General features: G+C 40.9%; 2 protein-coding genes across 3 annotated transcripts in view; both read left to right on the forward strand.

Moving 5' to 3' along the window:
* The window catches only part of LOC124155425 (cytosol aminopeptidase-like), a 43,185-nt gene extending 36,207 nt beyond the window's left edge, over positions 1 to 6,978 (forward strand). The window contains exons 9-11 of the mRNA XM_046529224.1: positions 1,048 to 1,197; positions 6,622 to 6,698; positions 6,783 to 6,978. Coding sequence (XP_046385180.1) covers positions 1,048 to 1,197; positions 6,622 to 6,698; positions 6,783 to 6,932 — 377 coding nt within the window. The 3' untranslated portion in view covers positions 6,933 to 6,978. The remainder of the gene's footprint in view (positions 1 to 1,047; positions 1,198 to 6,621; positions 6,699 to 6,782) is intronic.
* A 174-nt stretch (positions 6,979 to 7,152) lies between these two features.
* LOC124155422 (regulator of G-protein signaling loco) overlaps positions 7,153 to 15,212 on the forward strand; it is a 153,119-nt gene continuing 145,059 nt past the window's right edge. For both annotated transcript variants that reach the window (XM_046529217.1, XM_046529218.1), the window contains exons 1-2: positions 7,153 to 7,265; positions 8,647 to 11,279. In XM_046529217.1, the coding sequence (XP_046385173.1) occupies positions 7,244 to 7,265; positions 8,647 to 11,279 (2,655 nt within the window). In that variant the 5' untranslated portion in view covers positions 7,153 to 7,243. The remainder of the gene's footprint in view (positions 7,266 to 8,646; positions 11,280 to 15,212) is intronic.

Genomic DNA, 15,212 nt, shown 5'->3' on the forward strand with positions numbered 1-15,212 from the left:
CTTTATCCTTGCTGACAGCTCCTTGCCGCCTCTCAAGAACCTATCAAGTAGAAACTGCTCCAACTCTTCAAATGTATTTTATGATTTGGTCCTTCCAGCAAAGTTGTAGCTGTCCCAAAGGTTGTTTTCCTTTTGGAAATTCTTCTGATACAGCATTAATCATTGTGGTACGTTCTTTCCTCGATACCTGGCCTCCTCAATCGAATCTTTATTGGTTTGCGTTACCACATCCCGGTCATTATGTAACTCTCATAGGTCTTTGTTGGTATGGATCCTATACATTGCATCATAATTGATAGGACCATGAATGCATCTGCAGTTTTATTTACGAACACCATCAGCTTTTTTTTTTTGCAATAAGTTGTATTTTTAAAATTGTATTTATTTTTTTTCTTCATTATAGAAATAGAAAAATATGTACATATATTTAAAAATTAAAATGAAACAATGCCTAAAATACTTATTCAAATATGTGACGGTGTGAGAGGTATCCGATCATTCTTTTCCCCCACCCCAACTCACCTTATACATAAGTCTATCTAATTACATATCTTCAACCTCTCAATGCCCGCTACCCCCTGCTAGCCACCACATGAGCTTGCATGCACAAGCAAGGTGAGAAGTACTTTGAGCTCAAGCATATGAGGGCAAGCGGGTCAATGGGAAGTGAGGGAATGCTTCCAGACAGATAGAAAGAGAAAGGTGTCTGAGGCAGTCAGCATATATCCTTGTGTATGGTGACGTGTATGCAAATGTGTAGTGGAATACATACTACAATATGAAAATCAAATCAGAGTTTCCTTCCAACATTCCCTTCCCTCTTTCAAGGCATCCATGCAAATTTTGGCCAGACAAGTTTTTTTCACCATTTTACCAAACACTCAAGAACCTTACAGAAGAAATATTTTCTAAATGCTTATAATGTGTCATGAAACCTCTAGGCCATTGAGTCATCTGATTCTTTGATTCTCTGCCCATTCTCTAATATTTTTGTGTGAGTAACGACCAGTCTGCTTGAAATTTCTAATCGATCTATTTCGATTACAGGAGCCATGCGAGTAGCTTTAGGTTCTGCGGCCACGGGGGTGTTCACCAATTCCTCCTGCTTGTGGCAGAAATTGGAATGTGCTGGAGCACTGACAGGTGACCGTGTCTGGAGATTTCCTCTGTGGAAACACTATACCAAAGAAATCAGTGGTAAGAAATAAATTGCGTTAATTTCCCCTCATTAGTGCCTAAGTGATCATATTATATGCAAACTTGACTAACTTCTATAATGTAAACTTCTTGAGACTAGTAAATAATCAGATTGAGGTTTATTTTATTCAGGTTAGTGTGGTTGGACTACAAAATAAGCAGTGGGTAAATTAAAGACTAATGTTTAGGAATTTACTCATTAACAAGATGCTTTGTTGCTGTAGCCATATTATTAAATTTAATTTAAAGCCATATTATCAAAATTTTTACTTTACGACTCAGATGGTGGCTATTTAAGATGATGGACAACAGACAGAATGGCTGAATCTGGGTAGATGGGCATAGCAGGGCTGCTTCCTTTCACCAGCTCTATGAAATATATTTATATATTGAGGAGGTAGACAGTGAAACCTTTTAAAGTGGAAAAATGACAGGGATTGAATGACAAGTGATAAAAATCATCAGGTCTGGTGATGATATGATTATCCTTGCTAATGACTACTGGGCACATTTGAGGACTGATAAAAAGTTTAGAAGAAGGAATGAAGGACTGAAAGTAAATGTTGAGAGAACAAAATGTATGCGAGCAAATAATGACAGAAATATGAATGTTATGATCAATGCGGGTAGAAAAGAGCAGGTTAGAAGATATGGATACCTAGGAGGAATACTGGCTGAAGATTGGAGGAGTGAGATGGAGATAAAGTCAAGAATAGCAATTGGAAAGGAAGCATTTAATAAAAAGTGTGTGGCTGCAATGTGGACCTAGAACTGAGGAAGATACTGGTGAAATGTTATGCGTTTTGAGTTATGTTTTATGGATGCAAAACGTGGACCATTGGAAGAAGAGATAGGGATAGGATCAACGATTTTGAGATGTTTGGGTGTGAATTAGGCTGGAGAGAGTGACATGGGTGGATGAAGTACGAAATGAGGAAGTGCTGGGGAAACATTGGAAAGGAAAGAACAGCATGAAAGAAAAGAGAATGGGGAATGAATTTTGCATTTTTTGAGAGGGAAGGGTATTTTAAACACTGTAGTCGAGTGGACAGTGGAAGGGGAAGAGGAAGAAGAAGGCTGAAGTTGACACACTAAGGGAACGACGGACAGATCAGGGAGAGTAGGTCTGGGATAGGAGGAAGTGGAGACAGCTATGGTGTTTGGGACCTGCCAGTGGGTGGACAACCAATAAATGATGATTATTAAAGGGATATTGTCATCATAACATAAGGAGGAACAAAAATGGGGCAACTGACATACTTTTTCTCCATACAAGTATCACACTTATGTGGAGATTCTTTTTTATATATATTCACCAAAATCAAGAGGAGAGTGGTCGTCTATTGAAAGAGCCTTAGTTATCAATGCACTCTTAAGCGATGAGCCAGCAAATTCAGATGGGTGGAGTTAATGAAATTCTAGTGACAGCTTAGCACAGGGGTGGCCAACCCAAGGACCACATGTAGCCCTTCTGGAACATTTTTCTGGTCGGCACAATTCATCTCACAGTTACAAACATCACACAGTTTCATAATGAATAAAGTATTGAAAACTAATATACTAAAATTATAAATGTTTTATGTTATCTGCATTTGCATATGAGAATAATTATATACTTAATAGTAACAAGGGCGTACCCAGGATCATAACTAGGGGGGGCAAACCATGGTCTAGGAGGGGGCAAGCCAAGTTGTGACATTTTAGCATGGGAAAGGTGAATGAAACCAACATTTTAAGAAAATTATAACAGCGCTTTATTAGTCTATGATAATAATTCCTTGAAAAAATAGTTTTATTTTAGTTACGTATCGTGTACAAATACATATTATTTCTCGTGGGTTAAAAGAAAATTTGTTGAATACTTTCGTTTCAATTCAGTACTGATTTTGCTTAAAGACTCGCGATTTTTGCTTCCAAGGGGGGCAGCTGCCCCCCCTCCCCATGCTAGGTATGCCCATGAACAGTAACACATAACTCAATACATATTTTGGTTTTTTACTCCAAAAAAAAAAGTTTATTTTGGATCTTACTTTAATACATGCACATGTAATTTCACTTGTGGGCCAGACAGTTATGATACATTTCTAAAGTGGCCCACTAGATAATGAGAGGCTCAATGAAGAGAGTTAACCGACCTATCAATCAAGAGAGGAAGAATTTAAATGGTAAATTTCACTTGGTTACAGATTATACTCTGGTTATTAAGGCTACCATATTATAAGGGCTGCCACTTGTTTGGTAAAAATCACCAGCAGGGTTATTCCACTAATCATATGGCCGGGCCATAAGTCGAAATCGACCATAACTATGGCCTCGAGACATACGTATGGCTTCGAGCGATTCTACTCTGAGCGAAAGGCCATAAGTCGGGCGGTAGCTATGGCCTAAAGGCCGTAATATTATGGCCTGCCTAGGAGGCGGTCATAACACGGGCCATACGAAATAACATTGCTCGCCTAAGGTGTTATAAAAGAAATTTACGAAGTGTCATCGATTACATAGCGATTGTTTCAAGAAATATATGAATATTGTGGGTGAGCACATACGGATTCAACGGGCATTGGCTAGATATATTAAAAAAAGACGTCGATTTCATAAGGAGGATACGGGATACGTGTAGGTAATCCGTTCGCATACGATGACGATATTTTCATTAACTATTTCCGTGCGTCAAAAGTTGTTACTTAATTTTTAAGTAGATATAGCGGATGAGCTAAAAGTTCGCTTGTAGTTAAAAAGTTAGGAATACTTTTAACGGATGCTCTGCTAAAGTGAACGGAGGAACGGGCCCGTTCCTCTTCCCGGAGCCGGCTTTTATTTGCTTTCTGTGCTACATTCGCTAGCAGATTCCTTACTTGTTTCGAAAAGCTGTAGGTAGTTTGAAATATCCGCTATTAAATGTTTTATATTTTAAGATTCTCGTAGCATAACGGTTCATGAGGGAGGATATCTAAGAAACATAGGGCAAGAAATTTTTTTTGGCAGTAAGGCAATCTTCAGTAAGTCGATGCGTAAAGGACAAATGTCGTCCACAAATCAAGGAAAGAATGATAGTCTCATATTGATGTTTTAACTTTATACAGCTACCGAAACATAAGCCTCTGATAATAAAATTAATGAAACTTAAAGTTTCAATTTCATGTTTAGATTTCGTGCATTGGCTGGATTTATAAGGCTTTTGGGGGCAAATGATACCAGCCATGAGACAATAGTTACACCATTGGAAGGAGAGGAAGGGGGTTAGAACTACAATAGGATGTCATGTTCTAACTCTATCCATTACATGCACAATTCACGAATATTATAATACTGTACGGTACAAATTTCTTCTGCTTCTTCTCGCCCGTGATTTGCGTTCTTCACTTGTTTTAAAGATCTTCAGCGTCTGCCGCTAGATTAGTGTTTAAAGAAAATCCAAATTTATCCTTTAATAAGAGTCCATTTCGGTTAAGGAACATATAATTAATTTTTTATTCACGTTGGAACAAACTTCCTTCTCAAAAAAATGACTAGTATATAAAAAAGTGAACCAAACTTATAGTACCAATTATAATTCTCATACTCGCCTGCAGAAAGGGCGTTAAGACTTTTGGCCGGGCCATACGATAAGGCCCCTAGAGAGTGGAATCGGTTTAGGCCGTAATTTCGGGTCAGACCATAAGAAACTTACGGCCGGCCATACGTATGGCCCCGTTTAGTAGAATAGCCCTGCAGGAACAGACACAATAGAAGAATTAGAATGTATTTTGTCTGATTGATAGGTAAAGAAAGTTGTTTGAAAGGGCCACTCATCGGTGGCATTTGCCAAATAATTCAAGATGTGCATCTCTTTAAAATGCTGTAATAAAATGATGCTCCAAGTTGAGGTAATCTTGAGAAGATTTGTTTTAAACATTCGAAACTGGTTCTGGTAAGGAATGAACATGAATACTCATTACTTTATTATTGGGCAAGTCCTTAGTTATATACTGCAATAGATCTTGAGATATTCTAGAAAACACCCTCTGGGCCATATTATTTCCTCTCCTTACTTCAGCTCTAGTCGTAAAGAGCAATTGGTGAATGCTTCAATGCATACAACCTTACCTGTGATGCTAGTGGACCAAAAAATGCTTAGTGCCCAGTAGGTGGGCTGAGAGCCTAGCTGGGTCTTGAGTCAAAAAAACTCGAATACAGTCACTCTGTACTGCTCACAACTTCCTATAATCTATGGATTATGGGCCCAAACGACTTGGAATACACTCCTTTTCTAAAATTTTCCATAAAATCCAGTTTTCACCTTCGTCAAATGCATGTAAAATTTCCAAGTTAAAATGAGATAAATGGCCACAGGTTATTAAATGTTTTGCAAATATATATTTTTCATCACAGTTGAACCCTTTCACTGCTGTGAATGTCACCTTTTCTTCCTCGCTGCCATGCACTTGCGCTGCATGTGATGGGCAGGTTTCCAGAGAGTAAGCAACAGCGAAAGGGTTAAAAATGCTTTTATTTCATTCCTCAAATCTTAGATAAAATTCCCTCCCAGTCTGGCCAACATAGTAGCAACTACAACCATTTGTGTCAGATCTCAATAAATAAACACCACCGGTGAAATCTCCTCGGGTTTTTGACCATGTGAGTTGCTTGTAGGCCGACATTTTAGTAGCTCCCTCTGCCATCATCCTTAGGGCATTTTGCATTCTTGGGCAATATGTAGACACAGATATCCTTGCTGGATTTTTCCAATATGAATATTACTGCTTTACCATTGAAATGAAGCCTGATTAATGAAAATAAACGACTGAAAGTCAGGGAACTTGAATATGGAAAGTTGCTATGAACCATGATGTAACTCATTTTTATTTGTACTAGCCTGAAATAAATCTTCGTTAAAAAGTTGCTCTTCATCTTTGAATGGTCACTTTAACATAACTTTGTGCTGTAGCATTTGTCAGTTTGTCAAGGGGCTTCTAGGGAAGATGGGGTCTGTGAGGTTGCTATGGAAATTATATTACCTTTTCTGTAAATTATGAGGTACGACTTATCTTGCGTGTGCTATTTAATAAATTTTATTTTCGTTGCACAAGTGCCTTCCAAATGTTCCAACTTTGGTGTTAAGTTCGTGGAATTTATTTTTCTATCTCCATATTATTATAATATGAAATGACCCAAAAAATATCATCTGCAGAAATTTTATGAGCACAATTTCATTGTACAATTATTTAATAGGCCCTTACAAATAAATTTTCGTGTGTTAAAACGTGGTTTTCCGCTGGAGACTTCAACGGAAGCAACAACCTGTTGCATTTCCGGACGTCGTGACACCTTCTGTCCTACGTGGCAGTTAACATTCAGTTTCTAAATTTGGTTTGCTATGTCTCCATAACAGACGGGAATCATTTTTGAGTGTGTTACATAATGATTTTTCGTTACTTCTTGCAGATATCAGTGGAGCCGATTTAAATAATCTTGGAAAAGGAACTGGGGGTGGTTCTTGCACTGCGGCTGCATTTTTAAAGGTAAAAGTACCATCGTTTATTCCTACCTACCATTTGTCAGCTTTCAGTTGTGGGTGTGTTACTCATGGACATTGTTTTCCGCAGGAATTCGTCGCACGCGGGGATTGGATGCACCTCGACATCGCCGGGGTTATGAGTTCAACGGGTGAAAGCCCTCCATACATTTCCAGAGGGATGGCTGGCCGCCCGACACGTACATTAATCGAATTCTTGTCTCAATTCTCTGGTCAATAATTCCTGTTCTCGCCCTGGTAAATTTTTAATAAACAATTTCAACACAGTTGTTCCGCTGTCCTTGGCATTTATTTCCTACCCACCTACGAAGTGCAAACATTTTGCCTTGACTATGATTGCAGTCGTCTCTCGCCTGCTCTCGCCTGCAAGCCAATGTTAGTTGGAATGCTTGTCTGCAGATGGCGTGGACGTGAAATTGGAGCCGTTTACCGTGAGAGCGCCCGAGGCGAAGTGTTTCTGTCTGGAAATGGCTGTGTTGGAGTCCTTTTGAGTGTTGAATTTTAAAGTATGGTGCATTATGTATCCAATATATGTCAGTTTTAGTGGAAAATAGTAAGTACCGTTTCGACCTAAAGTGCATATGGAATTACTTAGTTCGTAGCCCGAATGCCAGCTATGCGAAGCCATGTAACGGGCGAATTTGAAGTTTACGTGGGCTAGTTAATCGTATGCACTATGCTCTCTAGCCTAATTAATGAGGTAATTCGTGTTTTCCCTTTATTTTATTGGCTGTTCCTAATTTTTTGACATGCCTAGGGGGCTACTTGGCTCTTTTATTTTTCGTTTCTGCTTTACGTGAATGTCAATGTTCCCTTTATTTACCTTTTACTGGCTAGTTTTCAAACGTAATTTTTTCGGTGATCCCTGTCCCATCCTTTAATTAATACCTCTCTAGTAATATTTAGTGTTTAGTTATATTTAATACATATGTTAACATTAGTAATTTTGTTAAATTTTGACTGCACAATAACACGAAAATATTTTTGTTTTGAAATCCGATTCAACAAGCCATGTTATGATTTGTTTATTTGGTCACAAAATTTGGCTCTTGTTAACGGTAGGAGTAGTTCTACCTTGAACTCTCTCTTCGTTTCAATCATAAAATATTCTTAGAAATTTAAAAAATGTCACTTATTGCCTAGTCAGGTAAGTGCATCTTAATTTTTACATTTATTGGATGGTTTCTGCCCATGGATTTTCCATACTTTTTGTTATGTTTTCAAATAGGAGCGACAGAAATGGTTTTAGGATAAGTAACTCGGGAAACTTTTCTGCTCATAATTTTATTTGAAGTAATGTACAAACTTATGTTCATGTCAACATCTATTTCTGCAAAAGGTCTAAATGCACCCATATGTGTTTAGACGCATTATTTCTTAAATTGTGAAATCATTAATATGCTTAAGGGTTCTATTTCTCATGTAGAAATGCATATAATATGAACTTGTATTCATTTATAATTTGACGTTTCTTAAATACTGCATGATTTGGACTATTTTGAAACTAAAATGATCAAAATATCAAAGCATTGAAATTATAAAAGTCGGTTCTTGAGAATGATTGTAAAAGTCTTGCATTTCCTGTGAAATAAGTGCAACTATATGGTACAAAATTGAGTCACTCACAGTGTTAATTATTTTATTAATTTTTTATGAAGCTTAGTAAGTTTATCAAATCATGTTATTTAACATTGTTTAGATACAAGGTAAAATGTCTAGAATTTGAGTTGATGATAATTTTGGAATGTATAAGTTGAAACTTAATTGATACAAATAAGGTGAAGCTATACTGCTATTTATCTTGTACTATTCTAGAATATTATAATATAGTTTTCCCTTGTTGATGTTTCTTTTTTGTGCATTTGGTCCTTAAGATGGTAGAATGAATGTGTTTCTATTGAAACTTGCATCATTAATAATATTACTTTCTGCAGCTCCGCTTGCAGGTGGAGTGCTATCACCAAGAGTGTTAGAAAATCAACAAGCCATGCACCCAGTCTCCACAGGTGTTCAACGTCGCCGTCGACGGAAACTCACCCATCACCACTCCAGTCACCATGGGCACCACAGTCACCATCACGGTGGCGTACGCACTGTGGAGCTCCGGCGAGGCAGGGGTGGTTTTGGCTTCACCATCTCGGGGCAACGACCTTGCATCCTCAGCTGCATTGTTGCTGGTAGTCCTGCCGAGAGGGCCGGCCTGCGACCAGGGGATCATTTGGTGTCGGTCAATGGACGTGGTGTTGCAAGGGCACCTCATGATGATGTGGTTCGCCTCGTTGGTGCTTCCGCCCCTCTCCTCACCCTCAAAGTTGCCGAGACATACTACTTCTCCCCTTCCTCAGACACCACTGCCTCGGACACAGAGGCTGCCTCTCCGGTCGCATCTTCATCTTCATCTGATGGTGATGATGGGGAACTTAGGGAGAAGTCCCACAGGGGTGAAGGGTTGGTCAAGTTGTGCGGTGCCATTGGGGGGAGAATCCCTCCCCCGGACAGGTCTTACATCAGACCCCGCCCCCCCAGGTTACGCCACCTCCACAAATCGAGGACTCGTTCGTCTGGGGGAGTGCGGGTGCCGGGAGGGGGTCGATCCCCAAGTGCAGCGAGGGGTGTGTCATCGTCCGCGGTGCAAGCCACTCCCGCCAGGGCGGCGCGGGTGGTGCAAGACCTGCGAACGGGAGCTATGTTCCAAGAGATGGCCACCATGTGGGGCCAGCAGACGGAGTCCCAGGACCACTGCTTAGGCCTCCCCATCCCACCCTCCATCCTGATGCCTCCTCCCGTCGTGATACCCAGCAGGCCTCCCCTCCGGAAGGAGCGCAAGGAGAGGAAGGAGAGGAGATCGGGGGGTGCCGCCCTGGCCGTGCCACGGCACAGGGAAAGACTGCCCGCGATGCCGTACGCGTCCAGGGCAGACATTCAGGATGAGGTATTGGACGGGGACGAGGTGAGGGGAGAGGGGCTGGTTGGGGAGGTGGGGAGGAAGGCGGAAGGTGTGCTCAGCCCCTCCCCCATTTACAAGGCTGTCGTGGGTTATCTGGGCAGCATAGAGATGCCGGAGGAAGGGCGAAGGATGCAGGTGGTCAGGGGTTGTATCAGGAGGATGAGGGCAGAGAGGCGAGCACACGCTGTGGTGTTGTTATCGGTGCGTTCTGGGCGTAAACGACGAAGGTGCGTGGAGGTTATGTCTGCATCGGGTAACACGTTAGCTTCCTATCCTGCCAGCAGAATAGCCGCCCTGTGTGCATGTGGTGATGCAAGGTTTTTCGGTTTGGTGGTGACCACTTCTGCTGCTTCACTCGATGCTGATCACAACGTGAGCCACCCTCCCTCTCTCCCACTCACCGGTCGCAGTTCTTGCCATGTTTTTGCCGTGGAGCCCGGGTTGCGTCCCCACGAGGCCCATGCCGCTCATGCCCTTGCGTTCGGGATCAATTGTAATGCCGGTTGTCTTGCCTTCCCCGACTCAGCCATTCCGGTCCTTCAGTCCATAGCCACAATATGTGGCGGGTCCATTTCCAAAGGAAATCATTCTGGCACTGCGTCCGGCACAGATGACTTGGATTCTCCGGGAGTGCCGAACCGGAGGAGGAAGGCTAGGGCAGAGAACGTGCGTGCCTCGTTGGGAGACCTGCTTCTCTTTGTCGACCCCAGTGCGCCCCCTGCTCTGGCTTCTGTGACACCGTCGCTCAGTAGCGGAGGCGGTCGGCACCCTAGCAGCACATCTAGTAACTCTGATTCCGGCATTGGTTTCCGAGATGACCGTGGTGCCATGGCTCTTGATGTTTCAGACCGTGAGGCGGCAGTGCCCCACCTCTCTCACCAAGGGAACACGCCCCCCAGTTGCCCTTGTGCGTCTGGTGGACGGCTGACTGTCAGGGCAATGCCCGATCCTGTGATTGTCAATAAGTGCCAATATGCTGATGGTAAGGAGGGAGAATCCACTGGAACCAAAGAATGCACCGAGTCGTGGGTGGCCAACCCTGGCTCTTCTCTTGCCGCACCACTGCCTAAGCCATCTTCTTCATCGTCTCTCTCTTCGTTTGGCCATCGTCCCACACAGCAACCCGAGAGCGTGATTGAGGATCCAGTTCTTTCGTACAAATTGAGCCCCAAGGTGTATGGCCTCCCTGTTCCCCTCAACGTGAGTGATGGGGTGAGGTCTCCCGTGTCTGGTGTCACCAGCCGAGACGAGAGGAGGAGACGGCGGCGCAGGATGAAGTCTTCGAGGGAGCAGGGGATAAGTCACAGTTTGGAGGACATTAAGCCTCACGGCTCGTCCAACTTTGAAGAGTCTAATAGAGAGTCCCTCATCAGCCGCGTTGGCCAAGGTTCGTTGGAGTGTGTTTCGGATTGGTCGATAGCGAGCAAAGTGACTACCCCTGCGCACCACATGAACATGTCGGGCAGCGGGGGCGGCCTGTGGGGCAGCCTGCAAGACATTCGATGCCTTGAAAACTCACCGTCTGCGTCTCGACATCAATTTTTGAGCCAAGCAGAGGTTGAAGTCGAAAGGAATGCGGAAGAGGAGGGCGATGGTTGCATGTCTGATTTGGAGCAAATGGTGAGCCAATGCTTTTTAACTCATTACACGTTTTCAAGGACCATTTTGCACGTTGGGCTAGTAAATAAGGATAGTTCAGTTCCAATCGTTTGTTGGTTCTGATTCCAGTTTGCGTCTTGGCATCAGTTTTTGATCCCAAACCTTGGTTCCGGTTCTTAATGAAGTGTTTCATCTTCATTCCTTAAATTTAAAATTTTTTCATGACTTTGGTAATGGTATCATAATATTATAAAATCAACCACTCTCTGAGCTTAGTTATGTTCTCTCTGGAGTGTTGGTGGGTAAATATTTATTCTGTGCTGAGTAATGCCAAATTTTTAATCCATTTACGTTATTCTACCTTTTTTAAAGTATAATACTCATTAAATTTATGTGAACAGTCTGTTTTTTGAGATGAAAAATAACATTATTGGAATGAAGTTAAATGACTATTATTTTAAATTCTTAAGGACAGATTGTTCAGAGTAATTTAATGAGTTTACTTTAAAAAAATAAAAGTAGATGTGATGAAGGCAAATAAATTCAATGAAACATTGTCATTATTCTAAAGGAAAGAATATTTATTTCCTCACCAACTTTCCAAAGTGAACATAACTGAGGTATGATAAAAACTGCCTGAAATAACACATCAAATCACCTCAAAAGTGATAAGTTTATTTATCGGCACTCAATTTTAAGTGTGATGTGTAAATTATCACCAAGAATAATTTTCAAATTGGCGCTCACTCCAATTATTTTAAGTTTATTTAGAGTTATTAAGGACTTTGTTAAGGGAAGAGGATGTAGCTAGGATTTGCCGTGCTCACTCTAAGTGTATATCTCATGACACCATCATACTACTCATAGACCTGTTTGGTTCCTAATGTGCTGCCTGGTCTGATTTAAATTATTCCCCCCAACATAAGGTGGTCTTGAATTGTTTGAGATTGGTTCTGGCCCATAACCTAGGACTCACCTACGAATGAAGTTATGAGCATTTGGAACCTTTTGGAATGATTCAAGCACTACCTTAGTAGTCCGAGAGTCATTGTATTTTAAACAGAGAGTTTCAGCAATAAGGTTGTTGTGTAAAGGAAAGAAAGGAACGTAGGGGAGAGATGACAGACTTCATGAACGTAATTTAGGGGACATAATTGATCCTATGCTTGTATGGAGAAGTGAAGTTTACGTCTGGGTAGGGACTGTCAGGGGTAACCAGCAATAATGATTATACTTAGTATATTCTTCACTTCCTTATTTCAAGTACCAACTGTGGTTCAATGACTAAGCATCATAGTCGTGGTACTTGATAATCAAACTAAAAAATGTTCCTTAATTTGATGGCCATGTACGGTGAATACATGTCGTTGAAATAGCAGTCAGTATTTGTAACAAAAGAATGTGGAATATTAAGCAATAAGGAAATCCTAAGAAAAGCCGGAGAAAAGAGAAGTCTTCTAAAACCTTCATGGAGAAGACGTGACAACTTAGTTGGCCACATTATGGCACATGATGGCCTGATGAAAACAATGCCATAAGGGCAGATGGTAGAGAAGAAGGTCAAAGTTTGAGTTACATAGGAGAGGTTGTAAGGATGTAAAGAGAAGAAATACGTCGCTATGAAAAGGCTAGCGGATTGGGGTGAGGAATGGAGAGCTACGTTAAATTTATATCAGGATTTTTTACTACTGATGACTATGAATATACATTATGTCCTATGGTTTTAATAGAGCTATTGCCTCAGTCTTTGATAATCGCGCAATAGGGTAGTTTCCTTCATCATAGAAAACGAAATGCAATGATGGCGATTCCTTACCCACCATTAGTGTATTCATAATACAGTAGATTCCGGTTAATTGGGACACATCGGGACAGGCACACTTTGCCCCAATTAAGCGGCTGCCCCAATTAAGCGAACTATCCCATACATGTTCATAAACAAACTTTGAAATGATAGAAAGAAGACTAAAGAATGGTTATAATGCAAACAATGTTTATTAAACTATTAATTTGTTTAATAAATCAGCGAGATTAGTTAATTTATTAACATTTTTAAGAATGATAGTAATCTTGAATGTTGAAAATATTTTTCACAGTCTCAGGCGATGCTGGATGAAAGTCATTTATTAACTTCTATTTAAGACAAATTCACGGTTAATTAGTTAATAATATGTGATTCCATAAATTCCTAAACATGCAAGTACTTTCATTTCAAATCGTATCTCCTCGCTCAAGGAATTTTTCTAATGTTCTCTGCAGCATTCTCGTCATCCTCGTCGTACGACACAAGTCGGCACAGAAATCCAATGACGACCTTGGGCTATCTTCATTGCCTTTCACATGAAGAAGAGTCGCAAACCCTCAATGAACCTTCTTGCATCCAGAGTTATCACTTAGCTACGTTCAGGTGTGATTTCATCTCCATCACCATCCTCACCTTCAGCTTCAATGTTGCCTGTGTAATATGGTTTCAGCAATATCAAGTTCACAGTTTTCATTGGTCCAAATTGCAGTGAATATAATCGAGCTCTTCATGGCTTGTTATGTGGCACAGTTTTGAGTTGAATACATTTTCAGATTCTGCTGTAATGTTGTACACTGCACTGAAACTTTAGAAATCGCAATGAAAAAACAATGTTGAATTTTTTGACATTTGACATCGGGCCATCTTTTAGCCAGAAACAATATTGCTTGCTGAATGTTCACCTTTGAGCTTAGCGCGTTGGAGGTGGATGATGATATCAGAAGGTTATATTCTATAGATTCTAGAATATTATCTACTTATTTCCCACGGTAAAGTGTTCTCAAATTTTTTATGATCCCCATATTCATTGGTTGCTCTAAGGACGTTATGTTTCCAAGCAGAAATTCCAACTGATAATTTTTTAACACACATTTTGGCAATTAGCATGTGCCGTACAGTTTTCAAGTACAAGAAGAACCTTTCTTGATTTCCATGCTAATTCTATATCCCCACTGGTCAATCATTGCGTAAAGAGACTCACTGTCTATCGCTACCTTGCTATTGGCTTGGCACTCTGATGGTAAACTGCTTATTCTTAACCCTTAAAAGCATTGAGGCTTAGCACTTTCCAGAATTGCCAGAAGAGTTTTTTGTCAGTTCACGAAACATTTAAACAATACTAAACAGTGACGCGATTCATCGATTTTTTGAAGCCCTTTGGTCCTACATGACTGTAATAAGAAGAGCCATTTGGTGTTGCTCGGTATTACAGCCCCGTTTCATTGGCATTGTAAATGCCATCAGGGCAAAAATTCAGGAGTAACTTGGGCAGTTTGTTCAATTTCCACTCCTCTGCACTCACGACATTAGCACTTTTTTCTCCGTTAGCTCTCTTGAATTTTATTTCGTTTTTGGTCTTCCATCGAGATGCCAACCATCTGTTGCCTTAAAATGGTCATGACCAAGTTTCAAAGCTAGTTCCTCCGACTTCTTATTTAATATTGGACCGCTTACACAAATCCCTCGATCGCTTACAATGGAATACCATTGATCAAAAGCGTCCTCAACATCTGGATCCTTACGTTGACGCTTGCGTTTCATAGACGATGCTTGCTTTCCTTTTTGACTCCATTCCTCTCTTAGTTTATCCTGTTGCTTCAATAACTGAGCTATCGTCAATTTTGGCCTCCCGGTAATCTCAGCCAAACGGAGATGACTGGATTGAGGATAATCTTTATTTCTGTCGCGTACCTATTGCAAATTTCAGCGAGTAAAAGGTCTTAACGTGGTATATTGTTCAATAAATGGAGCGTCACTGAATCTCAGAACTAAAAAAATATCACTTATCCTAGGTTCACTTAGATCGTAGAGCACGAGATAAATCCCACCAAATATGCGCACCATTTAAACTGGTTTTAGACTGTTAGTTCATAGATGACTAGGTACAAGTGAAGAGAAAAGTGTCTTTTGTGGATGCATAGACTACTGGG

This window comes from Ischnura elegans, chromosome 3, assembly GCF_921293095.1.
Source record: "Ischnura elegans chromosome 3, ioIscEleg1.1, whole genome shotgun sequence".
Lineage (NCBI taxonomy): Eukaryota > Metazoa > Arthropoda > Insecta > Odonata > Coenagrionidae > Ischnura > Ischnura elegans.